Source organism: Heteronotia binoei, chromosome 11, assembly GCF_032191835.1.
Source record: "Heteronotia binoei isolate CCM8104 ecotype False Entrance Well chromosome 11, APGP_CSIRO_Hbin_v1, whole genome shotgun sequence".
Taxonomy (NCBI): domain Eukaryota; kingdom Metazoa; phylum Chordata; class Lepidosauria; order Squamata; family Gekkonidae; genus Heteronotia; species Heteronotia binoei.
This window is the reverse complement of record NC_083233.1, coordinates 78,452,901-78,478,982: the sequence shown is the minus strand read 5'-3', so window position 1 is coordinate 78,478,982 and position 26,082 is coordinate 78,452,901. Positions and strand designations below refer to the sequence as shown.

At 50.1% G+C, this 26,082-nt stretch overlaps 1 protein-coding gene across 1 annotated transcript; it reads left to right on the top strand.

Moving 5' to 3' along the window:
* The first annotated feature begins 6,125 nt into the window (after positions 1 to 6,125).
* MORN3 (MORN repeat containing 3) lies at positions 6,126 to 24,907 on the top strand. Its single transcript, XM_060249606.1, has 6 exons — positions 6,126 to 6,190; positions 8,999 to 9,154; positions 12,049 to 12,206; positions 12,631 to 12,790; positions 19,401 to 19,585; positions 24,714 to 24,907. Exons 3-6 carry the CDS (start codon positions 12,201 to 12,203, stop codon positions 24,780 to 24,782), a joined length of 420 nt encoding a protein of 139 aa, XP_060105589.1. The 5' UTR covers positions 6,126 to 6,190; positions 8,999 to 9,154; positions 12,049 to 12,200; the 3' UTR covers positions 24,783 to 24,907.
* Positions 24,908 to 26,082: the final 1,175 nt, after the last annotated feature.

Here is a 26,082-nt window from a genome sequence, read left to right as displayed (position 1 = left end):
TGGCGCAGAGTGTTAAAGCTGCAGTACTGCAGTCCTAAGCTCTGCTCACGACCTGAGTTCGATCCCCGGCGGAAGCTGGGTTTTCAGATAGCCGGCTCGAGGTTGACTCAGCCTTCCATCCTTCCGAGGTCGGTAAAATGAGTCCCCAGCTTGCTGGGGGGAAAGTGTAGATGACTGGGGAAGGCAATGGCAAACCACCCTGTAAAAAAGTCTGCCGTGAAAACGTGAAAGCAACATCACCCCAGAGTCAGAAACGACTGATGCTTGCACAGGGGACCTTTCCTTTTCCTTTTATATACCTCCAGTCAGGGGTCATTTTGTAGAAACAGAGGTACCGGAGCTCATTAGTGCAACTCATTTGTACAACTCATTTGCATATGCCACACACCCCCGACATCACCAGAAGCTGTAACTAAACTATATCAGCTCAGCAACGACCTTAAAATGCTTCTTGAATTATAATTGTCATCATAAAATCTTACTTTTTAAATTACTTTCAGTTTCTCCTATGTGGCCACAGTGGCAGGATGAAGATTTCCAGCTGTCTGTTTGATAGGTTTTGGTTATTTTCCCATTTTTGTCGGGAAATATATTAAAAAATTTGCCAAATCGTAAGAGTTCAGCAAAATTCTCACAGGGGGTTTGAACAATGGAGCCTAGAAGCAAGTATTTGGGATGGGGTGGGGGGGTTAAGAAAGAAAAAACACAATAAGAACATAAGAACATAAGAGAAGTCATGTTGGATCAGGCCAATGGCCCATCCAGTCCAACACTCTGTGTCACACAGTGGCCAATATATATATCTATAGATAGATAGACAGACAGACACACACACACACACACACACACACACTGTGGCTAATAGCCACTGATGGACCTCTGCTCCATGTTTTTATCCAATCGCCTCTTGAAGCTAGCTATGCTTGTATAAAATTTAGAGGTTCCCAGCTCTGCTCCTGTGAGCTCCTGCCCCAACTGAGGTTCGCCTCCATTCATAAATACAGAAAAGAGTGAAGGAGAGCCAGTTTGGCATAGTGGTTAAGTGTGCGTACTCTTATCTGGGTGAACCGGGTTTGATTCCCCACTCCTCCACTAGCACCTGCTAGCAAGGCCTTGGGTCAGCCATAGCTCTGGCAGAGGTTGTCCTTGAAAGGGCAGCTGCTAGGAGAGCCCTCTCCAGCCCCACCCACCTCACAGGGTGTCTGTTATGGGAGGAAGGTAAAGGAGATTGTGAGCCGCTCTGAGACTCTTCGGAGTGGAGGGCGGGATATAAATCCAATATCTTCATCTACCTCACAGGGTGTCTGTTGTGGGGGAGGAAGGTAAAGGAGATGGTGAGCCGCTCAGAGACTCTTCGAAGTGGAGGGCAGGATATAAATCCAATATCTTCATCTACCTCACAGGGTGTCTGTTGTGGGGGAGGAAGGTAAAGGAGATGGTGAGCCGCTCAGAGACTCTTCGAAGTGGAGGGCAGGATATAAATCCAATATCTTCATCTACCTCACAGGGTGTCTGTTGTGGGGGAGGAAGGTAAAGGAGATGGTGAGCCGCTCAGAGACTCTTCGGAGTGGAGGGCGGGATATAAATCCAATATCTTCTTCTTTGTCATTACCCTTTTTAGAGCAGCCTCCTACAGCAGGTTTCACCCAGCTTCCGTTGACACCCTCTCTTGGTCTCTGGCCTTTTGCCTCTGCCCTGCCCAGCCAGATGCGATCCCTTGAGCAAACTCAACAGAACGAAGAAATGGGAGTCAATTCAGTGTGTGGTGTCCAAAGTGCTTCACACATCTCCGTCGATAACTCAGTACGGGCAAACGCATTATGACGGTGACCAGCATCAGCATCGTGCTTTGTTTTAATAGTTGGTCTTGAAAGGATTTTAGAATCAGAACAGCACCAAAATGTCTGTCTCTTTCTTTGGTATTGTAGCATGAATTCTGTGTTTGCATTGCTGCTGAATTCTGTCGAGGAGCAATTTAAAGATGGAAGTCATTCCACAACAGGTGAGTCATTTAAGAGCATGTCGGGGAAGGCAGGGGAGTCAGAGCTGTGGCCTAGTTGCCAGGTACCCCCTGGCAGGGGATGTGGTTGGGAAACTCCTGTAGGGGGGACGGAGCCTGGGAAAGACCGGGACCTCAGTGGAGGCTAAACATTGGTGTGCTTTTTGTTGTTCAGTCGCACCGTCGAGTCTGACTCTTTGCGACCCCATGGACAAAGTCATGCCAGGCCCTCCTGTCTTCCACCATCCTCCGAAGTCTGCTCAAATTCATGTTTGTTACATCAGTAATCCTGTCCAGCCATCTCCTTTTTTGCCGTCCCCTTCTTCTTTTGCCTTCTGTCTTTCCCAGCATCAGGATCTTCTCCAGGGAGTGTTCCCTTCTCATTTGGTGGCCAAAGTATTTCAGCTTCAGCATCTGACCTTCCAGTGAACAGTCTGGGTTGATTTCCCTTAGGACTGACTGACTGGATCTTCTTGCAGTCCAAGGGACCCTCAAGAATCTTCTCCAGCACCACATCTCAAAAGCATCTATTCTTCTGCACTCGGCCTTCCTTATAGTCCAGCTCTCACAGCCATACATTATTAGCTCACGCTATCTCAGCTTAGAGGGAACACTGGTGTGTACCTATTTAAGATTAGGTAGCAGAGATATAAATTTTATAAAGAACACAGACACACATAGAAACCATGCTTAAAACTTTAGCGCTCATAGGTTTTAAAGATGCTTTCTTTGCATTTCTCCCATGGGATCCAGGGAACTGGGCAAAGGAAGCCCTGGCTCTTTCCTTCCTTCCCCAGGGGACCAGAAGGGGGAGGAGCCTCAGCTAATAGAAGGAAGAGAAGCTTGGCTTAGTAGCTCTGCTGTGCAATTGAGAGAGCCTGGTAAAGCGAGCTATCCCTCCCTCCTTCCTCCCCAGGGAGGAGCCTCAGCAAATGGAGAAAATAGAGGTTTTGCTTTGTAGCTCCTGTTCAATTGAGCAAGCCCGACAAAGCAAGCTGTGATGCAGAAGGAAGCAAGATATAGGGAGAAGGAAGCACATGACAGCCAGTTGCTCGGGGGCCTGATAGGAGCCCTCCAGGGGTGTGATTCGGCCCCTGAACTGCATGTTTGACACCCCCGCCATAGAGAGTCCACCTCCAAAGCATCCATTTTCTCCAGGGGAACTGATCTCTGTAGTCTGGAAATGAGCTGGCTTTCTGGGGGATCCCCAGGTCTCACCTGGAGGCTGGCCTCCCTACTTGATGAAGAAAGAACAACCATCTGTTTGGTTGCCGAATTCAATTCAATAAATATCTGGGTGCTTTGGGGGTGGAGCCAGGAGACATTGGGGGTGGAGCCAGGAGCAAGGTTGTGACAAGTATAACTGAACTCCAAAGGGAGTTTTGGCCATCACAATTTACCGCACACCCTTGAAATGCCTTCCCTCCATTGGAAATAATGAAGGATAGGGGCACCTTCTTTAGGGGTCCATAGAATTGGAACCCCTGGCCCAATCATTTTGAAACCTGGAGGGTCTTTTGAGGAGAGGCATCGTAAGCTATACCGCAAATTTGGTGCCTCAACTTCAAAAAACACCCACTCACCCCGAGCACCAGATACCCATGGATGAATTATCTGTTATACCCTATGGGAATCGGTCTCCATATGAAATAATGGAGTTTCCAGCAGATCTATCCCCTCCCTCCGCTTTCTAATGACCCTGAAGTGGGTGGAAGACCTCCAAACGGGGATCTCCTGCCCTCACCTGGGGATTGGCAACCCTAGCCATCCCTGCATTATATTCCCTAAACTGAGCATTTGTGAGCTTTCAAAGAGACGTTTAGAACATGCATTCATGAAAACACACAGGTCTCTGCCCCCCACCCCCAGAAATCTGAAAGGGGGGGAGGACAATATTGTCAGGGAATGGCTCTTTAAACAGAGGATTCCGTGTTCCTTCCCACCCTTCCGCTTCCTGTCAAGATTGATGGGAATTGTAGTTTTCTTGCATCTCAAACTGAATCGGGAAGTGGAGAAAACTACAATTCCTAGCAACCCCCAAAGTTCTAAACATGCCCCAGCAGCGGCCGCTCTTGGAAAGCTGCCCGTATAGAGATGAATGGGGCCAGCTGCATAGACCCAAATGCTCCTGAAAGGCAGACCGATGGTCATAAATTTGGGAGTAAATCTGCAACTCGATAGCCTGGGGTGCTTGACTCGAAAGACACGGCACGGCAGATCCACTAGCCTGCTGTAGATCCCCAGGATGTGGGCGAGAGAGACCCTGCATCCCCAAGGATGTGGAATCCACTGCCGCAGGAAAGACGTGGTGGCGGCTACAAGCACAGACAACTTCAAGAAGGGATAAACATATGGAGTGGAGGTTCATGAGAGGTTAATAGCCACAAGGCTTAAATGGAACACTCTGGCTGGAACAGCGATGCTGTGTCTTCTTGGTGCTTGGGAAGGGCTTCTGGAGTTCTGGCCCCACTGGTGGACCTCCTGCTCGCACCTGAGTTTTGTCCACTGTGGGACACAGAAAGTTGGACTGGATGGGCCACTGGCCTGATCCAACAGGGCTTCCTTCCTGCCTTCCCTTCCTTCCTCCCTCCCTCCCTCCCTCCATCCATCCATCCATCCATCCATCCATCCATCCATCCATCCATCCATCCATCTCTCTCTCTCTCTCTCTCTCTCTCTCTCTCTTTCTCTCTGGGACAGTGATGTTTTGTCTACTTGGTGCTTGGGGGGCAACGGGGGGTGTTTTCTGGAGTTCTGGCCCTGCTGGTGGACTTCCTGATGGCTCCTAGGTTTTGGCCACCGTGTGACACAGATTGTTGGACTGGATGGACCCCTGGCTTGATCCAGCATGGCTTCTCTTACATTCTTAAAGCGATTCACTGTCTGCTCACACACAATCCCCTCTTTCTGTTTCTGCTCCTGTGCCAGAGTGGTGTAGTGGTTACAGCGTTACACTAACACAAGGTCCCCCTCAGCCATGGAAAGCTCATTGGCTGACCTTGGCCCAGTCACCCTCTCTCAGCCTAATCTACCCGACAGGGTTCTTATGAGGATAAAACGGGAAGGGAACTATGGACCTCACTCTGAGCTTCATGGAGGAAGGAGGGAGGTAAAGATCTGACACAGAGAGAGAGAGAGGTTGACTGCTGTTTCGCACACACAATCTGGCAGCCACTCAACATCCACAGCTATCAGCGGGGATCCATATGCTTTTGTCCAATGCAGGGCTCTTAATTAGAAGAAGAAGACCATAGATTTATACCCCGCCCTTCTCTCTGTGTCTCAGAGCGGCTTACAATCTTCTTTATCTTCCTCCCCCACAACAGACACCCTGTGAGGTGGGTGGGGCTGAGAGAGCTCTCACAGCAGCTGCTCTTTCAAGGACAACTCTGCCAGAGCTATGGCTGACCCAAGGCCATCCCCGCAGCTGCAAGTGGAGAAGTGGGAAATCAAACCTGGTTCTTCCAGATAAACACTTAACCACTACACCAAATTGGCTCTTAGGGCAAAAGCCCCATGACAGCGGGACTTTCTGGAGTCACTGGTCCCCTTCTTCCCCTGGGTGTCTGCAGCTTCTCACAGTTTTGATGGCTGCCAGGTGCATCCTTCAGGACAGAAACGGCTTCTGTGTGCTGCCGGAGAACCCCTCTCCCTGGAGCATCCCGTCCCAAGAGTCCTGTCCCTTCTCATCCAAAAGGGCTTGCCATAGAGATGAATGGTCCCCAGGATGAGAGATGCCCAGCCCACAGAGGCCAAGGCAAGGAGACATCCAAAAGGGCTTGCCAGAGAGATGAATGGTCCCCAGGATGAGAGATGCCCAGCCCACAGAGGCCAAGGCAAGGAGACATCCAAAAGGGCTTGCCAGAGAGATGAATGGTCCCCAGGATGAGAGATGCCCAGCCCACAGAGGCCAAGGCAAGGAGACAGTGAGTGAAGCCCACATCTCCAGGGTGACTAAAGCCTCACAATCAAAGCCTCTTCAGGCTGACTCGCCGCGTCTCTGTGACCTCATGAGGACCAGACAGGGTGGCCCGGCTCTTTCTGGGCTGAAGGACGTTCTAGGAAGCCTCACGAGGGTTGAAAGGCTTGCGGAAGCGGCAGGGAAGCAGACCTCACGGCAGAATTGCCCCCCAAGAACAGCTTCCATGAAGCTTTTCATCCCCAAGGGCAGAAGAAGAGGGACCATTTAGGGTAATCTGCTCCAGAATGGTTTGAAGAGGTGCTGTCACTCAGTGGCAGAGCATCTGCTTGGCATGCAGAAGGTCCCAGGTTCAATCCCTGGCATCTCCAGTTAAAAGGACCAGACAGGAGAGGATGGGGAAGACCTCAACCTGAGACCCTGGAGAGCCGCTGCCAGTCTGAGACTGACTTTGATGGGCCCAAAGTATAGAGTAGCTTCATGTGTTCAGGATTCCTAATTATTAGTATAGTACCCCATGGTGCAGAGTGGTAAAGTTGCAGTACTGCAGTCCAAGCTCTCTGCTCGTGATCTGAGTTCGATCCTGGCGGAAGCTGGGTTCAGGTAGCCGACTCAAGGCTGACTCAGCCTTCCATCCTGCTGAGGTCAGTAAAAAAAGGACCCAGCTTGCTGAGGGGAAAGTGTAGCTGACTGGGGAAGGCAATGGCAAACCACCCTGTTAAAAAAAGTCTGCCATGAAAATGTCATGATATGACTTCACCCCAGAGTCAGAAACGACTGGTGCTTGTGCAGGGGACTACCTTTACCCTTTTTTTTTTACCATCAGCACACAATTTATATACACCTTTATGGCATCTTACACTTTTAGGCTTTGTTTTCAAATTTCTGATGGGTTTTGAACAGCTTTTAAGTTATAATTTGCTGCTTGTAGGTGTTTTATCTCTCTTTCAGGTCTGTAATCTCCCCTCCCCTTTTCTTGCCACCTTGAAAACCAGACATTAGCTGAGAATGTGGGATATGAATTATTTCAAGAAAGAAGTAGAAAGAAGGGCAGGAGATCGAGTGGGAGTACGTGGTCCACAACTTGAGCCTTCAAACAGATCTTTTAGAATGAACACCTCACATCGCTCATCCAGAAACAGTTGTGACCTCTAGCCCTCATCACACTGTCACATTTTCTCCTGCCCTTCATCCAAGAAGTCCTGGGTGGTTCTTCTGTCCTCCGTTTTATTCTCACAGCAACCCTGTGAGGTGGACTGGACTGGAAGAGGCCGTGGCTCAGTAGCTGAGCATCTGTTTGGCATGCAGAACTTTCCAGGTTTGATCCCTGGCAACTCTGTATAAAAGGAGCGGGTAATAGGTGATGGGGAGAGAGAAAGCGGCCCAATGTTGTTCAGCTAACTTTACTATGGAGTGGGGATTGCAGCCTGGGTCTCCACAACCCTAGTCCAACACTTTCAACAACATACACCAGTTTGGTGTAGTGGTTAAGAGCAGTGGATTCTAATTTGGGAGAACCGTGTTTGATTCCCCTCTTCTCCACGTGTACCTGCTGAGTGACGCTAGCTCAGTTACTGTTCTTGAAAGAGCTGCTCTCTCAAGAGTAATTCTCTCTGAGGTCTCTCTGCCCATCTCCCTCACAGGGTGCCTGTGGTGGGAGAGGAAGGGAAAGGAGATTGTAAGCCCCTCTGAGACTCTGAGTGAACAGCGGGGTATAAATCCAATCCCCTCCTCCTTCTGAGACAGTTTGGTGTAGTGGTTAAGTGAGCGGACTCTTATCTGGGCGAACCGGGTTTGATTCCCCACTCCTCCACTTGCAGCTGCTGGAATGGCCTTGGGTCAGCTATAGCTCTCTTATGGGTTTGATTCCCCACTCCTCCACTTGCAGCTGCTGGAATGGCCTTGAGTCAGCTATAGCTCTCTTATCTGGGAGAAAAGGGTTTGATTCCCCACTCCTCCGCTTGCAGCTGCTGGAATGGCCTTGGGTCAGCCATAGCTCTCTTATCTGGGGGAACTGGGTTTGATTCCCCACTCCTCCACTTGCACCTCCTGGAATGGCCTTGGGTCAGCCAGAGCTCTCTTATCTGGGAGAACCGGGTTTGATTCCCAACTCCACTTGCACCTGCTGGAATGGCCTTCGGTCAGCCAAAGCTCTCTTATCTGGGAGAACCGGGTTTGATTCCCAACTCCTCCACTTGCAGCTGCTGGAATGGCCTTGGGTCAGCTATAGCTCTCTTATCTGGGAGAAAAGGGTTTGATTCCCCACTCCTCCGCTTGCAGCTGCTGGAATGGCCTTGGGTCAGCCATAGCTCTCTTATCTGAGAGAACTGGGTTTGATTCCCCACTCCTCCACTTGCACCTCCTGGAATGGCCTTGGGTCAGCCAGAGCTCTCTTATCTGGGGGAACTGGGTTTGATTCCCACTCCTCCACTTGCACCTCCTGGAATGGCCTTGGGTCAGCCAGAGCTCTCTTATCTGGGAGAACCGGGTTTGATCCCCCATTCCTCCACTTGCAGCTGCTGGAATGGCCTTGGGTCAGCCAGAGCTCTCTTATCTGGGCGAACCGGGTTTGATTCCCCACTCCTCCACTTGCACCTCCTGGAATGGCCTTGGGTCAGCCATAGTTCTCGCAGGAGTTGTCCTTGAAAAGGCAGCTTCTGTGAGAGCTCTCTCAGCCCCACCCACCTCACAGGGTGTCTGTTGCAGGGGGAGAAGATATAGGAGATTGGAAGCCGCTATGAGTCCCTGATTCAGAGAGAAGGGCGGGGTATAAATCTGCAATTCTTCTTCTATTAAAAATCCCTATGTGAAACAATGCTGGCATTTGGAGGTGTGGCCTAATATGCGCATCATTTCCTGCTGGGCTGTTTCTACAAAAAAAAAGCCCTGTGTGAAACAATGGTGATGTCAGAGGATGTGGCCTAATATGCAAATGAGTCTCTGCTGGGCTTTTTCTATTAAAAAAAGCCCTGGGTATAAATGATGTAGGTAGGTAGGCCTACAGATACTGTAAGAAGCCAATCGCTGCATTCCTTTTGGACACCCCCGGCCTGACCTGCCTCTCTTTCCTTTCCCCCCAGACCAAACCAGCATGCCTATTGTCAAGTATCCCAGAACAGTCGAACCTCTTTGGTACGAGTGGGACAGGAAAGCCCAGAAATGTGGACTGAGACATACCGTTTATGCTGTGAATGGGGATCGCTACACCGGGGAATGGCTGGACAACCTGAAACACGGTAAGAACAACGCAGAGCGAGAATGAGAAGCTCCCTGGAGCAGCTGACCCTTAACATACTGGAAGCGATTATTTTGAGTTACACCGAACTTTCCTCACATAAAACGTTACGAAACAAAATAATACCTAGAAGCCTACACAAAGCTGATAGGCTAGATCCCGTGGAATCGTTTGGCTAATGGTGGCTCTCTCTCCTCCATCATGTTGCAGAGTTGCTCTCTGTGGCCCCAGAAGGTGGGACCAGAACCAGCGGGTTGAAATTACATCAAAAGAGTTTCCGGCTCAACAGTAGGAAGAACTTCCTCACAGAGCAGTTCCTCAATGGAACAGGCTTCCTTGGGAGGTGGTGGGCTCTCCTTCCTTGGAGGTTCTTAAACAGAGGCTAGATGGCCATCTGACAGCAATGAGGATCCTGTGAATTTAGGGGGAGGTGTTGGTGAGTTTTCTGCATTCTGCAGGGGGTTGGACTAGATGACTCTGGGGGTCCCTTCCAACTCAGGAGGTGGCTGGCTCTCCTTCCTTGGAGGTTTTCCAACAGAGGCTAGATGGCCATCTGACAGCAATGAGGATCCTGTGAATTTAGGGGGAGGTGTTTGTGAGTTTTCTGCATTCTGCAGGGGGTTGGACTAGATGACTCTGGGGGTCCCTTCCAACTCAGGAGGTGGCTGGCTCTCCTTCCTTGGAGGTTTTCCAACAGAGGCTAGATGGCCATCTGACAGCAATGAGGATCCTGTGAATTTAGGGGGAGGTGTTTGTGAGTTTTCTGCATTCTGCAGGGGGTTGGACTAGATGACTCTGGGGGGGTCCCTTCCAACTCAGGAGGTGGTGGGCTCTCTTTCCGTGGAGGTTTTTTTTAACAGAGGCTAGATGGCCATCTGACAGCAATGAGGATCCTGTGAATTTAGGGGGGAGGTGTTGGTGAGTTTCCTGCCTTGTGCAGGGGGTTGGACTAGATGACCCTGGAGGTCCCTTCCAACTCTAAGATTCTAAGTTTTTAAGCAGAGCCTAGATGGCCCTCCGACAGCGATGAAGATCCTGTGAATTTAGGCAGTTCATGAGACGTTCCAACAATACGCTGTGGCTAAGAGCCCCTGATGGACCTCTGCTCCAGACATTGATCCAGTCCCCACTTGAAGCTGTCTATGCTGGCAGCCGTCACCACCTCATGTGACAGTGCAACCCTACTCCCCTGCTGATTGCTCCCTTCTCCAAGCCCTGCCCTTCATTGTCTCCACCCCTCAGATCTTCTGGAATTTTCCAACCCAGAGCTGGCAAACCTAACTCCACTTGCTCTGCAAAACCCTTGACCTCACTCCCATGTTCTTTGCTCCTTCCCACAGTACTAGCCGTTCTCCCTTTCTGCCTTTTGGGGAGGGACGGTGGCTCAGTGGTAGAGCATCTGCTGGGTAAGCAGGTTCAATCCCCGGCATCTCCAACTAAAAAGGGTCCAGGCAAGTAGGCATGAGAAACCTCAGCTTGAGACCCTGGAGAGCCGCTGCCGGTCTGAGTAGACAAGACTGACTTTGATGGACTGAGGAGGGTCTGATTCTGTATAAGGCAGCTTCATATGTTCTCATATGTTCATCCAGAAGAGAGAATGTGGGACCATCCTCCTAGGACTTTTCCACGGTCTCAATCCTTCTTCAGCCTGGTCTCTCTTTAAAGCTGCTTCATGGAGCCACAGTACATAAATTTTCAGGGACGGTGGCTCAGTGGTAGAGCATCTGCTGGGTAAGCAGAAGGTCCCAGGTTCAATCCCCGGCATCTCCAACTAAAAAGGGTCCAGGCAAGTAGGCGTGAGAAACCTCAGCTTGAGACCCTGGAGAGCGGCTGCCGGTCTGAGTAGACAAGACTGACTTTGATGGACTGAGGAGGGTCTGATTCAGTAGAAGGCAGCTTCATATGTTCATATGCCTCCTGGGCCTGCAGCCAGCCTTTCTTACTAGGTGGGGCAGTCAGATTTCCTGGTCAGGGTTTGGAAAGAAACGAATTGGGGAACTTGTGATTTCCTCCTAACCCACCCAGATTTTTTTTTTTAATTTCAGTATATTTCTATTCCGCCCAATCCCAGTAGGGCTCAGGGCGTAGTGCAACATATGATAAAACAATAAAACGCAATAAAAACATTTTATAAACAGACAGCTCAAGAGCATTAGGGTTTGTAGAATCTTTCGGGCTCAAGTGCCGTGTTCTACTGGAGAAAGTTTTCCTTCCAGACATTTCGTTCTCAGCTGCGGAGAACATCCTCAGTGGCGTTGCAGCCGGAGCAGGTGCTCTGACCTTCTTGGCTGCTGTGCATTGAGTCTGAGCGCCTGCTCCGGCTGCAACGCCACTGAGGATGTTCTCCGCAGCTTAGAACGAAACGTCTGGAAGAAAAACTTTTTCCAGTAGAACACGGCACTTGAGCCCGAAAGATTCTACAAACCCTAATAATTTAAATTTGATTGGAACTTTTATAAAAACAGCAAATACAAACAGACAAGTAAATCTAAAATAATATATAGCTACATATGGGTATATATACAAAGTGAAATATATATATACAATATATATATACAATAGTGAAAATAAATGCAATGAAAAACAAAAGGCTAATACACCATCAAGCCTCTAAAAAAAGATACTACAATACATTTCAGCATATAATGAATAGATCGTGATATTCATGTATTTAAGTGGGATTTTTGCCAAAGTTAGAGTCTTAGTTGCTAACGTACTCCAGAAAGACAAACCACTTTTCAATAAACCAGTCACCTATTTTCGAGTTGCCTTGCACAGCAGTACTGGTAGCTAACTTATCAGGAATAAGGATATGGGATTTCATTTTAAAGCTTGCCGCATTTCCCCAAATGACGCAATTCTAATTTCGGTCCCTGCGTTCTGATCCGCTTCCAGGCAAAGGCACCCAAACGTGGAAACGCACGGGGGCCATCTAGAGCGGGGACTGGAAATTTGGGAAGAGGGACGGCTACGGGACGTACAGTCTCCCTGACCCCGTCACGAAAGAATATAAGAGGGTGTATGCAGGCTGGTGGAAAAATGACAAGATGTGGGTAAGGCACTTTCTGTTTCCGTTGTGGATGGAAACGTCCTCCTTTCGACATTTACCGGGATAGCAGAAAAGCAAGGGGCTGCTGGGCTGGGTCTGATAGAGCCAGGGCTTTTCTTGTAGAAAAAGCCTAGCAGGAACTTATTAGCATATTAGGCCACCCCCCCCCCGACATCACCACTGTTTCACACAGGGCTTTTTTGTAGAAAAAAGCGGGGATTCGAACCTGCGTCTCCCGGATCCTAGGGTCACACTGCGGCAGGGGCTCCCCCGCGTCAATGGATTGTTGTGAGGATAAAATGTTAGACGACAACAACATAGAGCTCGCTCTCTCCTCCTGGAATAAAAAAGCAGCATAGGGAAAAAAATGCAGTAAACAAACACGTTAAATCAAAATGCATCTCTCCCCTTCCCCTGTATCATTTCAGGGCTACGGAATTAAGTTTTATTCGGAGAAAGGGTATTACGAAGGCGAATGGCATGCGGGGAAGAGAGATGGCTGGGGGAGGATGTACTACCAGGACGGGTCCATCTACGAAGGCCAGTGGTCGGAAGACAACCCAGGGGGCCAAGGACTATTCCGCATGAGTAAGTTCCAGTTGGGGCCACTTGGGCAAAGCTTGTGAGAGAACTTGCAGCGGGCCGTGTTCTCTGGGCCTCGGAGAGCAGCACTCGAGCCACGAATCCCTGGACTCAAAGCTGGATCCATTCCTAACCCCGCTTCTCTGCTCTCATCTATTCGGGACCAGAACTGGGCAAAGTTCAGAGGGGCTTTGAACCCTGAAAGACGCAGATGCTGAAATTCTGAGCCCTCGTGGCTCAGATAGACTGCTCCTGTCTGGTGCGGAGGGTTGCCAATCCCCAGGTGGGGGCAGGGGATCCTCCGGTTTGGAGACCCTCCCCCTGCTTCAGGGTTGTCAGAAAGCGGGGGGAGGGGAGGGAAATGTCTTCTGGGAACTCTGTTATTCCCTATGGAGATTTATTCCCATAGAAAATCAGGAGAATTGATCCGCGGGTATCTGGGGCTCTGGGGAGGCTGTTTTTTTGGGGTAGAGGCACCAAATTTACAGTATAGCATCTAGTGCCTCTCCCCAAAATACCCCCCAAGTTTCAAAAAGACTGGACCAGGGGGTCCAATTCTATGAGCCCCCAAAGAAGGTGCCCCTATCCATTATTTCCTGTTGAAGGAAGGCATTGAAAAGGTGTGCCGTCCCTTTAAATGTGATGGCCAGAACTCCCTTTGGAGTTCAATGATGCTTGTCACAGCTTTGATTTTGGCTCCACCCCCAAAGTCCCCAGATATTTCTCGAATTGGACTTGGCAACCCTACTGGTGCACAGTAAGCTGTTCACGTCGCCGATTCTTCCCTCCTCACCAAATTGCCAATTAGGGTTGCCCGCCTTCCGGTGGGGCTTAGAGATCAGACCCTGGAATAGCAGCTGGTCTCCAGATTACAGACATCAGTCCCCTGGGAGAAACTGGCAGCTTTGGAGGGTCGAAATAATCCCTGCTGAGGTCTCTCCCTTCGCTAAACCTTCTCTGGTTCCACCCCTAAATCTCCAGGAATTTCCCAGTCTGGAGATGCCCCCCCCCCCCTCAATACACTGAGGAGCAATACTCCTTCTAAGCTGTGCAGTCCTGCGGACAGACATTTTACTTCCTGGGCTACCGGCATTCAAGTTGTGTGCTGCTGCATCAAGAAGTTTGCTTTAGGGCTATTTTTCCTCAGCTAAGACAAACATGCACGAGCCAGAAGCTGAAAAACTGTGAGCTAGCTCACACTAACTCAGCTTAGAGGGAACACTGCTGAAGAGGGCGCTCCGTGACTAGCATCGGCTCTGGAACCCTTGCAGCTGCCAGCCTGAGCCAGGTTCGAGGCAGCTTTGCGCCTGGCTGGCAGCTTGAGCCAGGGAGGGTTGTACTTTGCTTGAGGTGACAGTCCCTCGAACCAGCCTGTATCTCTCTTCCAAGGACAGTCCCATCCTGATGAAGAAGGAAAGGAACGGTTCCCTGTGTAAGCACCAGTCGTTTCCAACTGGAGTGACGTTGCTTTCACAACGTTTTCACGGCAGACTTTGTACAGGGTGGTTTGCCGTTGCCTTCCCCAGTCATCTACGCTTCCCCCCCCAGCAAGCTGGGGACTCATTTTACCAACTTCGGAAGGATGGAAGGCTGAGTCAACCTCGAACCGGCTACTTGAAAACCCAGCTTCCACCGGGGATTGAACTCAGGTCGTGAGCAGAGCTTAGGACTGCAGTACTGCAGCTTTACCACTCTGCACCATGGAACTCGCCCTTTAAACAAGTGGCAGAGAAGAAATGACCTGCGCAGGCGGACGCGTTTACTATAATCAGCTCCGTTGCTGGCAATGTGCTCCCAAGTGCACGTTTTTAAAGGGCGGGGAAGGACAGGAGTGAAAGTAATTTTCTGGTGTGTGCATGAGGGGGGCAGGGTGAGCTGTCCAAGGTCACATAGCTCCTGCTGGCTGTCTGCCCAGGAAGGGTAACTCTAAACCAGGGACTCAAAAGGGTGGGAGCGCTAGCTTCGTCCCTTCGGCTGCGGAAAAGTTCAGAAGAAGCTGCAGAAGTGACATGCAGCATCTTCATTCCTTGGGAAAGGAAAAGGGAGGACAGCCCCAGCTGGTTTACCCACCATCTGCTGCAGACTGTGAAAGCCAGGACAGGTGGTGCCTGCCAAAACCCTGTTCTGTAGCTTGGTCTAGGAGGTGGTGGGTGTTTCTTCCTATTAAGGATGCCAGCCTCCAAGTGGGGCCTGGGGATCCCCTGGATGAGGGAAGCCAGTTTGGTGTAGTGGTCAAGTGCGCGGACTCTTATCTGGGAGAACCGGGTTTGATTCCCCACTCCTCCACTTGCAGCTGCTGGAATGGCCTTGGGTCAGCCATAGCTCTCTTATCTGGGAGAACCGGGTTTGATTCCCCACTCCTCCACTTGCACCTGCTGGAATGGCCTTAGGTCAGCCAGAGCTCTCTTATCTGGGAGAACCGGGTTTGATTCCCCACTCCTCCACTTGCACCTGCTGGAATGGCCTTGGGTCAGCCAGAGCTCTCTTATCTGGAAGAACCGGGTTTGATTCCCCACTCCTCCACTTGCACCTGCTGGAATGGCCTTGGATCAGTCATGGCTCTCCTATCTGGGAGAACCGGGTTTGATTCCCAACTCCTCCACTTGCACCTGCTGGAATGGCCTTGGATCAGCCATAGCTCTCTTATCTGGGAGAACCGGGTTTCATTCCCCACTCCTCCACTTGCAGCTGCTGAGATGGCCTTGGGTCAGCCAGAGCTCTCTTATCTGGGAGAACCGGGTTTGATTCCCCACTCCTCCACTTGCAGCTGCTGGAACGGCCCTGGGTCAGCCAGAGCTCTCTTATCTGGGAGAACCGGGTTTGATTCCCCACTCCTCCACTTGCACCTGCTGGAATGGCCTTGGATCAGCCATAGCTCTCTTATCTGGGAGAACCGGGTTTCATTCCCCACTCCTCCACTTGCAGCTGCTGAGATGGCCTTGGGTCAGCCAGAGCTCTCTTATCTGGGAGAACCGGGTTTGATTCCCCACTCCTCCACTTGCAGCTGCTGGAACGGCCCTGGGTCAGCCAGAGCTCTCTTATCTGGGAGAACCGGGTTTGATTCCCCACTCCTCCACATACAGCTGCTGGAATGGCCTTGGGTCAGCCATAGCTCTCTTATCTGGGAGAACCAGGTTTCATTCCCCACTCCTCCACTTGCAACTGCTGAGATGGCCTTGGGTCAGCCAGAGCTCTCTTATCTGGGAGAACCGGGTTTGATTCCCCACTCCTCCACATACAGCTGCTGGAATGGCCTTGGGTCAGCCATAGCTCTCTTATCTGGGAGAACCAGGTTTCATTCCCCACTCCTCCACTTGCAACTGCTGAGATGGCCTTGGGTCAGCCAGAGCTCTCTTATCTGGGAGAACCGGGTTTGATTCCCCACTCCTCCACTTGCAACTGCTGAGATGGCCTTGGGTCAGCCATAGCTCTCTTATCTGGGAGAACCGGGTTTGATTCCCCACTCCTCCATTTGCAGCTGCTGGAATGGCCTTGGATCAGCCATAGCTCTCTTATCTGGGAGAACCAGGTTTGATTCCCCACTCCTCCACTTGCACCTGCTGGAATGGCCTTGGGTCAGCCAAAGCTCCCTTATCTGGGAGAACCGGGTTTGATTCCCCACTCCTCCACTTGCACCTGCTGGAATGGCTTGGGTCAGCCAGAGCTCTCTTATCTGGGAGAACAGGGTTTGATTCCCCACTCCTCCACTTGCAGCTGCTGGAATGGCCTTGAGTCAGCCATTAGCTCTCTTATCTGGGAGAACCGGGTTTGATTTCCCACTCCTCCACTTGCACCTGCTGGAATGGCCTTGGGTCAGCCATTGCTCTCCTATCTGGGAGAACCGGGTTTGATTCCCCACTCCTCCACTTGCAGCTGCTGGAATGGCCTTGGTTCAGCCAGAGCTCTCTTATCTGGGAGAACCGGGTTTGATTCCCCACTCCTCCACTTGCAGCTGCTGGAATGGCCTTGGGTCAGCCACAGCTCTCTTATCTGGGAGAACTGGGTTTGATTCCCCACTCCTCCACTCGCACCTGCTAGAATGGCAGCTGCTGTGAGAGCTCTCTCAGCTCCACCTAGCTCACTTGTGGGGGAGGAAAGTAATGGAGATTGTGAGCCACTCTGAACTTCAGAGTGGAGGGCGGGATATAAATCCAATATCATCATCATCATCATCATCATCATCATCATCATCATCATCATCATCATCATCATCATCATCGGTGGAATTCTAGCAGGAGCTCCTTTGCATATTGGGCCACACCCCCTGATGTAGCCAGTCCTCCAAGAGCTTACAAGGCTCTTTTTTGTAAGCTCTTGCAGGATTGGCTATATCAGGGGTGTGTGGCCTAAAATGCAAAGGAGCTCCTGCTAGAATTCCATCCCTGTTGTTGATGATGATGTTCTTCCTCTTCTTCCTCCTCCTCCTCCAAAGATCAGTTCCCCTGGGAAAAAATGGATGCTTTGGAGGGTGGACTTTATGGCAGTGTACCCCACATGTCCCTGATCTCCCCAGGCTCCATCTCCACATCTCCAGGAGTTTCTCTGTTCGGATCTGGCAACTCTGCCTCCATCCCTCACTGGTGGCCAGGAGGGACCTGCCAATTCTACTTCCTGGTGATGGCCAAATACCCTGACCCCACCTCCATCTGTTTTCCCAGGCAGTTCCCGATTGGTGGATTTCCTTTTAGGGTAACTTTAGCCAGTGGATAGATTCAGGTGGGCGGGCATGTGGGTCTGAAGCAACAGAACTAAGTTTGAGTCTGGTAGCACCTTTAAGACCAACCAAGTTTTATTCAGGGTATAAGCTTTCATAAGGAGCAGAGGTCCATCAGTGGCTGTTAGCCACAGGGTAGAGATGGAACTCTCTGTCTGGGGAAGTGATTCTCTGTATTCTGGGTGCTTGGAGGCGCAACAGTGGGAGGGCTTCTAGTGTCCTGGGCTCACTAGTGGACCTCCTAATGACACCAGGGTTTCTTGGCCACTGTGTGACACAGAGTGTTGGACTGGATGGGCCATTGGCCTGATCCAACATGGCTTCTCTTATGTTCTTAAGTGACACAGAGTGTTGGACTGGAGGGGCCATGGGGCTGATCCAACATGGCTTCTCTTATGTTCTTATGTGACACAGAGTGTTGGACTGGATGGGCCACTGGCCTGATCCAACATGGCTTCTCTGATGTTCTTATATGACACAGAGTGTTGGACTGGATGGGCCATTGGCCTGATCCAACATGGCTTCTCTTATGTGACACAGAGTGTTGGACTGGATGGGCCATTGGCCTGATTCCAACATAGCTTCTCTTATGTTCTTATATATGCACACTTTGAAGAATTAAATTAAAGACCCACAAAGTTTAATTTCATCATTCAAAGTGTACGTGTACATGAAAGCTTATACCCAGAATAAAACTTTGTTGATCTTAAAAGGTGCCCCTGGGCTCAAACTTTGTTTTTTAGCCAGTGGAGTTATGATGTTCAGACCCACAAATGTACAGCAATCAACCTGGCTTCTTGGAAATTGTTAACAAGCCTCTTCTCAATAACTGGGAAAGGAAAACAAAAGCCACACGTCACTTCTGAGTCATGATTTTTCTAGACAGGGACATTTCATGTCAATGAAATAAAATTTTATATATATTTTTTAATACAAAGCAAAATGGAAAGCAATACATAGCCAGCGCGAAAGTGGCAAAGGTGTTATAAAATTGTTGACCGTCCGGAATTTAAACACAACACACGCAGAGCATGTGTAGCTTTGCAGTATCTGTATCTGGCTTTTTCCTAGCCCTGCTTCCATCTCCATCTTCAGTGCACTTCTCAGGGGTTTTGCAGGAACTCATCTGCATATTAGCCACACCCCCTGGCCTCACCATTGTTTCGCACAGGGCTTTCTGTAGAATAAGCTCAGCAGGAACTCATTTGCATATTAGGCCTCACCCCCCTGACACCAAGCCAGCCACACCCCCTGACACCAACTGTGTTCCTGTGCATTCCTGCTCAAAAATAAGCCCCGGTGCTTATTCAGAAGTAGGCTGGATTTAGGGTCACCACCCTCCGGGTGGTCAGTGGCTGGAAGTCTCCTGCAATGACAACTGATCTCCAGGTGACCGAGATCAGTTCACCTGGAGAAAATGGCCGCTTTGGAAGGTGAGCTCCATGGCATTCTATCCCCCGGAAGTCCTTCCCTTCCCCAAACTCTGCCTTCTTCAGGCTCCGCCTCCAACATTTCTAGGTATTTCCCAACCCTAATCTGAGACACTATTCTAAAAAAGAAGTACATTGGAATACTGCGGACATATTGCTATACTTGGTGAAAGTAGGTTTAGTATATGTAATGAGCTAAAAAACCCCAATATCCCTGTTCAGTCCTGGTGTTTGTTCCATGTTTCATAATAATTTGTAATTCAGCAATTTCCCTCTCCACTCTGTTCTTGAAGTTCCTTTGCAGCAAAACAGCAACTTCAGTATATTTTAGGATTTAATTCTGTGATTTATACATTGTGTTGGAATTTTATTGTGTTGTGCGCCACCCTGAGCCCTGTCTTTCAGGGGAGGGTGGCCTAAAAATCTAATTTAATAAATAGATATCAGCTGTTCTGACCATATCCCTTGGCAGAAAATGAAAACCGGTACGAAGGCTCCTGGAAGAATGGGAAGAAAAACGGGCCGGGAAAGTTCTTCTATTTGGATTCTGGGCAGCTCTTCGAAGGGTTCTGGGTGGACGACATGCCCAAGTGCGGAACCATGATCGACTTTGGCCGTGATGAAACTCCCACTCCAACGCAGTACCCAATCCCAAAGGTAATGACTGGGGCCCTTGCCCCTTCAATTGAGGGGGGCGGGGAACTACAGATCCGAATCTTGTCAATTTGGGGGGATTCAGTGGGTCACACATTACATTTGCTGCAATCTGAGCATACCTGAGCGGAGATGCGCTGCTGCTAAGGTGGCCAGCTTTTTAATGGATCCCTGCACCTGTGCCTTCATCAGTGACTTGGCATTTGCTTACACCAGGTTGGTGTGGTTGTGGTAGGCTTCCCAATCCCCAGGTCCCAGCGAGGGATCCCCCGGTTTTACAGGCTTCCACCCGCCCCCAGCCAGATGGCCGTGAGGGAAGCCCCACCCCCCGCAGCCACCACCTACCTGTAGATCTCTGGCAGGTTTAGAAACCTGCGAATAGGTTCTGTTTTAAAATTTGTGCCTGTGCCTTTAAATAAGAGCAGGAAGTACTTCATTGGGAAGGGTCAGCAGCAGACTTCATCAAAGCAGAGTCCCTCCATTTGTTTTGCTTTCGTTTCAGAGCAAGTAAGTGTGTGTTAGGGTTGCCAATCGCCAAGTGGGGGAAGGGGATCCCCGGTTTGAAAGCCCTCCCTCCACTTCAGGGTCATCAGAAATTGTGGGGGGGAGGGAAATGTCTGCTTGGCACTTCATTATTCCCTATGGAGACATATTCCCATAGGAAATAATGGAGAGTTAATCCACGAGTATCTGGGGCTCTGGGGGGGGGGCTATTTTTTGAGGTAGGGACACCAAATTTTCAGTATAGCATCCAATGCCTCTCCCCAAAATACCCTCCAAGTTTCAAAAAGATTGAACCAGGGGGCCCAATTCTATGAGCCCCAAAAGAAGGTGCCCCTATCCTTCATTATTTCCTATGGAAGGAAGACATTTAAAAAGGTGTGCGGTCCTTTTAAAAGTGATGGCCAGAACTCCCCTTGGAGTTCAATTATGCTTGTCACGCTCTTGCTCCTGGCTCCACCCCCAATGTCTGCTGGCTCCACCCCCAAAGTCCCCAGATATTTCTTGAATTGCACTTGGCATCCCCAGGTGGTGGTTAAGAGCGGTGGACTCTAATCTGGGAGAACTGGGTTTGATTCCCCATTCCTTCTCCACGTGCAGCCAGCTGGGTGATTTTGGGTCAGTCACAGTCCTCTCAGAGCCGTTCTCTGAGAGTTCACTCAACCCTACGTACCTCGCAGAGTGTCTGTTGTTGGGAGAGGAAGGGAAAAGAGATTGTAAGCCACTCTGAGATTCTTAAGTGAAGGGTGGGGCATAAATCCAATTGCCTCCTCCTCCTCCTCTTGCCAAGAAAAGCATCACAGTTGAGACAGAATAAAAAACCAACACTGTGGTGAGAACTGCTACCGAAACAACGTCATTTTAGTCTGTACAGCCAATCAGATCTCTCTAGGCCTGTCAGAATGTCTGGTGGGAAAAGTGTCCATCAGTGCAGAGGTTAACAGCAGAGGTCCATCAATGGCTATTAGCCACAGCATATTGTTGGAACTCTTTCTGGGGCAGTGATGCTCTGTATTCTGGGTGCTTGGGGGGCAGAATGGGAGGGCTCCTAGTGTCCTGGCCCCACTGATGGACCACCTGATGGCACCTGGGTTTTTTGGCCAGTGTGTGACGTAGAGTGTTGGACTGGATGGGCCATTGGCCTGATCCAACATGGCTTCTCTTATGTTCTTATGTCTGGGGCAGTGATGCTCTGTATTCTGGGTGCTTTGGAGGGGCAACAGTGTGAGGACTTCTAGTGTCCTAGCTGCACTGATGGACCACCTGATGGCACTTGGTTTTTTTGGCCACTGTGTGACACAGAGTGGCCATTGGACTGGATGGGCCCATTGGACTGGATGGGCCATTGGCCTGATCCAACATGGCTTCTCTTATGTTCTTATGTGACACAGAGTGTTGGACTGGATGTGCCATTGGCCTGATCCAACATGGCTTCCCTTATGTTCTTATGTGACACAGAGTGTTGGACTGGGTGGGCCATTTGCCTGATCCAAAATGGTTTCTCTTATGTCTGGGGCAGTGATACTCTGTCTTCTTGTTGCTTGTGGGGGACAACAATGTGAGGACTTCTAGTGTCCTGGCCCCACTGATGGACCTCCTGATGGCACCTGGGTTTTTTGGCTACTGTGTGACACAGAGTGTTGGACTGGATGGGCCACTGGCCTGATCCAACATGGCGTCTCTTATGTTCTTATGTGACACAGAGTGTTGGACTGGATGGGCCACTGGCCTGATCCAACATGGCTTCTCTTCTGTTCTTATGTGACACAGAGTGTTGGACTGGATGGGCCACTGGCGTGATCCAACATGGCGTCTCTTATGTTCTTATGTGACACAGAGTGTTGGACTGGATGGGCCACTGGCCTGATCCAACATGGCGTCTCTTATGTTCTTGTGTGACACAGAGTGTTGGACTGGATGGGCCACTGGCCTGATCCAACATGGCTTCTCTTCTGTTCTTATGTGACACAGAGTGTTGGACTGGATGGGCCACTGGCCTGATCCAACATGGCGTCTCTTATGTTCTTATGTGACACAGAGTGTTGGACTGGATGGGTCACTGGCCTGATCCAACATGGCGTCTCTTATGTTCTTATGTGACACAGAGTGTTGGACTGGATGGGCCACTGGCCTGATCCAACATGGCTTCTCTTCTGTTCTTATGTGACACAGAGTGTTGGACTGGATGGGCCACTGGCCTGATCCAACATGGCTTCTCTTCTGTTCTTATGTGACACAGAGTGTTGGACTGGATGGGCCACTGGCCTGATCCAACATGGCGTCTCTTATGTTCTTATATGTCTGCAGGCACCGTTGTGCCCATGGGTGCCATGTTGGGGATCCGTGGTTTAAAGCATTTACGCTCTGTCCTTGAACTCCAGGCTCCCACACAACTCTCCAAAATAACAAAATAGGAGATAAAGGAAAGTGATTGGCGAGATGCAGATTTATTTTCATTATATGTTTTATTTATACCCCATCTTTCTCCTCAATGTGCCCCCAAAGCAGCTTACGTCATTTTCTTCTCCTCCGTTTAATTGTCACAACAACCCTGTGAGGGAGGTTAGGCTAAGAAACAGTGTGACTGTCCAAGGTCACCTCGCAAACTTCCAAAGGCAGACTGGGGATTCGAACCTGGGTCTCCCAGAGCCTAGTCCGATGCTCAGAACACTGCCCTGTGTTGGCTCTGAACAGATGTCAGCAATGCCAATAGGCAGGGCTTTTTTTTTGGTAGGAAAAGCCCACCCACAATTTGCATATTAGGCCACACCCCCTGTCACCACCATTGTTTCATAGGAAAAGCCCACCAGGAACTCATTTGCATATTAGGCCACGCCCCTTGACACCAAGCCAGCCAGAACTGTGTTCCTGTGCGTTCCTGCTCAAAAAAATAGCCCTGCCAACAGCTAACAACAAGAGTTAACAGGCCAGAGAGGGGAACAAGGCAGTAATTGACTGCTACTTATGGTGACCCTAAAGGGCTTTTCAAGACAAGAGGTGTTCAGAGGTGGTTTGCCATTGCCTGTCTCTGCATAGCAGCCCTGGACTTCCTTGGTGGTCCCTCATCCAGGTACACACCAGGGCTGACCTTGCTTAGTTCCCGAGATCTGACACGATTGAGCTAGCCTGGGTTATTCAAACGCCTGGGGATATCCAAGCCTCTTCTCTCAAATGCAAAAACGAAGAGCCAGGCAAACGGATGCAAGGAGGACGTTCCATAGCTGAGGTGTGACCACCAAAAGAGCCCTGCTTCTGGCTGCCTGTTTGCTTCTCCTCTGAGGATTCAGATTCCCCATCAGGGCTGCATCTGAATTGCCTGTCCGTTAGATCAAGTTTGCTCTCCAGCCAGTGATCACGTGGTAAGATCCTTTAGCACTGTTCCATGGATGGTGGCACTTTCCCCCAACTGCAAGGAGCCAGTTTGGTGTAGTGGTTAAGTGCGCAGACTCTTATCTGGGAGAACCGGGTTTGATTTCCCACTCCTCCACTTGCAGCTGCTGAAATGGCCTTGGGTCAGTCATAGCTCTCGCAGAGCTGTCCTTAGAAGGGCAGTTTCTGTCAGAGCTCTCTCAGCCCCACCCAACTTAAAGGGTGTTTTTTGTGTGTGGGGGGGAAGGTAAAGGAGATTGTGAGCCACTCTGAGCTTCTGAGATTCAGAGTGAAGGGCAGGGTATAGATCCAATATCATCATCATTCATCATTTCTTCTCCTCCTCCTCCTCCTCCTCCTCCTTCTTTCTATGAGACAGGGAATTCCTTGCACCAGTGAAAATATGGTTAATGAAAGAAATCCAGAGGCTCTGTCCCATATCTATGCTGAGACAAACGTGCTCTGTGTTGCAATTGTGACACTGTTGCTGTCACTGGGTGTGCCCCCAATCCCAAGGTTTGCATATCTCTTTGCTTCCTTGTACGCAGTTGCCCGAGCTGGGAACGCTGGCTGATTTCAGCCTCGACTGACATCCTCGCTTGCTTTCCCTTCTTTAGAGGGTTCGATGCCTTGATGTTTGCATATTTTTGATAAGTTTGCAATCAAGCCCAGGGTATAAATACTAAATAAACTGGAATTGGTTGCTAAGGAACAAAAAGAGAGAGAGTTCCGAACTTAAATTGCGGAGGAACAATCAAGAATCGCTGGAGGAATACACTTCAAAATGTTTGCCTTACATGGACTTGTTTACACCATTGGCGTTCAGATCTTATTTCCTCCAGTTTGTTATCTTGCGATAAGGGGTTTCAGAGCTGCTCTCGCCCCCGCTGCGGCATATTCAGGAGGTCTAGTTTCCTTGTGGGGGAGAAAGAGCAACAGAGAGTTAGTAGGAGGGGCCGTGGCTCAGTGGCAGAGCATCAGCGTGGCAAGCGGAAGGCCCCAGGTTCAATCCCCGGCATCACCAGCTAAAAGAATCCAGTAGTACGTCGAGCTCCTTCAGCCTTTCCTCATAGGATTTGGTCTCCAGACTTTAGTATTCTATGAGAAACTGGACTGGGGTGGGTGGGGGGGAGATCCCTGTTTGCAAGTGAAGGTAATGACATCGATCGGTATCAAATAGAAGTCAGGCAGGGCTGAGAGGCTCCCGAACTCCTACCCGCCACTCAGTTTAACAGGTTTCTCTTGTGTGTTTTTATTCCAGATCGAACTGGCAGACCCGGAGGGTGTGTTGGAGGAGGCCGTTGCAAATTTCAGCAACACCGAAGAGTGAAAGGCCCAGCCTGGGATACAAAGAGGACAGTAACAATCCCGTGCCGGGCAGTTGTGTCCTCTTTTGCTTGAACTCCAGCATTGTGATCTCTGGTGGACACTTCTGGTGTTGGATAGAGAGGCCTCCCAGACCAATGCTGCTTGCAAGTACATTTTTGGTGCCTCATTTGATCCCTCCTTCTCTTTGTGGTTACCCAAGCGCTTGCGGCTGAGTTGTTGAACAGCCGAAGAGGGTAGAATAATAAAACTGGAAGGGACCTCCAGGGTCATCGAGTCCAAACCCCTGTACAATGCGAAGGGGGAAATATGATGGGGGGGGGGGGTAGAAGAGGAAGAGATTGGAGTCTCAGAGTGGCTTACAATCGTTCCCTTCCCCACAACAGACACCCTGTGAGCAGTGTTCTCTCTAAGCTGAGTTAGTGTGAGCCGGTTCACAGATTTTTAGCCTCCAGCTCACACCTTTTTGTCTTAGCTCAGGAAGGGTGGCCCCAGAGCACACTAATTTATGCAGTAGCTCACAACTTTCATGCTAGTTGCTCACAAAGTAGAATTTTTGCCCACAAGACTCTGCGGCTTAGAGGGAACATTGCCTGTGAGGTAGGTAAGGGCTGAAAGAGCTCTGACAGAAACTGCTCAGGGGCAGAACAGCTCTGAGAGAACTGTGGCTGAGAGAGCTCTCTCGGAAGCTGCCCTTTCAAGGACAACTCTGCAAGAGCTATGACTGACCCAAGGCCATTCCAGCAGGAGCAAGTGGAGGAGTGGGGGGGGAATCAAACCCGGTTCTCCCAGAGATGAGTCTGCGCACAACCACTACACCAAACTGGCTTGACTGATAGAAGCTGATCTCAGGTAGAGACCAGGCTTTTCTCCACCCGTTTCCTTTGAATGGGACTCATCTGTGAAAGAACCTGGGACCCTCTGCATGCAAAGCAAAGTCTCTTCCATGGAGGCTAGAGGTCTCCCACAATCTGAATTCGCTCACTCTTGATGCAGGATCTCCGATGAGTTGCTTGTTGGCCTTCACTGATCTTCCGGTTGGATTCCAGGTTCAATCCCAAGTGCTGGTTTAACACTGGAACACATGAATCTCCCTCACACTGAATCAGACCTTTGGTCCCTCTAGGTCAGTCTCGTCTACTCTGGCTGTAGCTCTCCAGGGACTTAGGCAGAGGTCTTTCCCGTCACCTACTGCCTGGTTCTTAACTGGTGATGGTGGGGATTGAACCTGGGACCTTCTGCATGCCGAGCAGATACTCTGCCGCTGAGCCACGTTCCCTCCCAACAACTCCCCTCAACAGCCT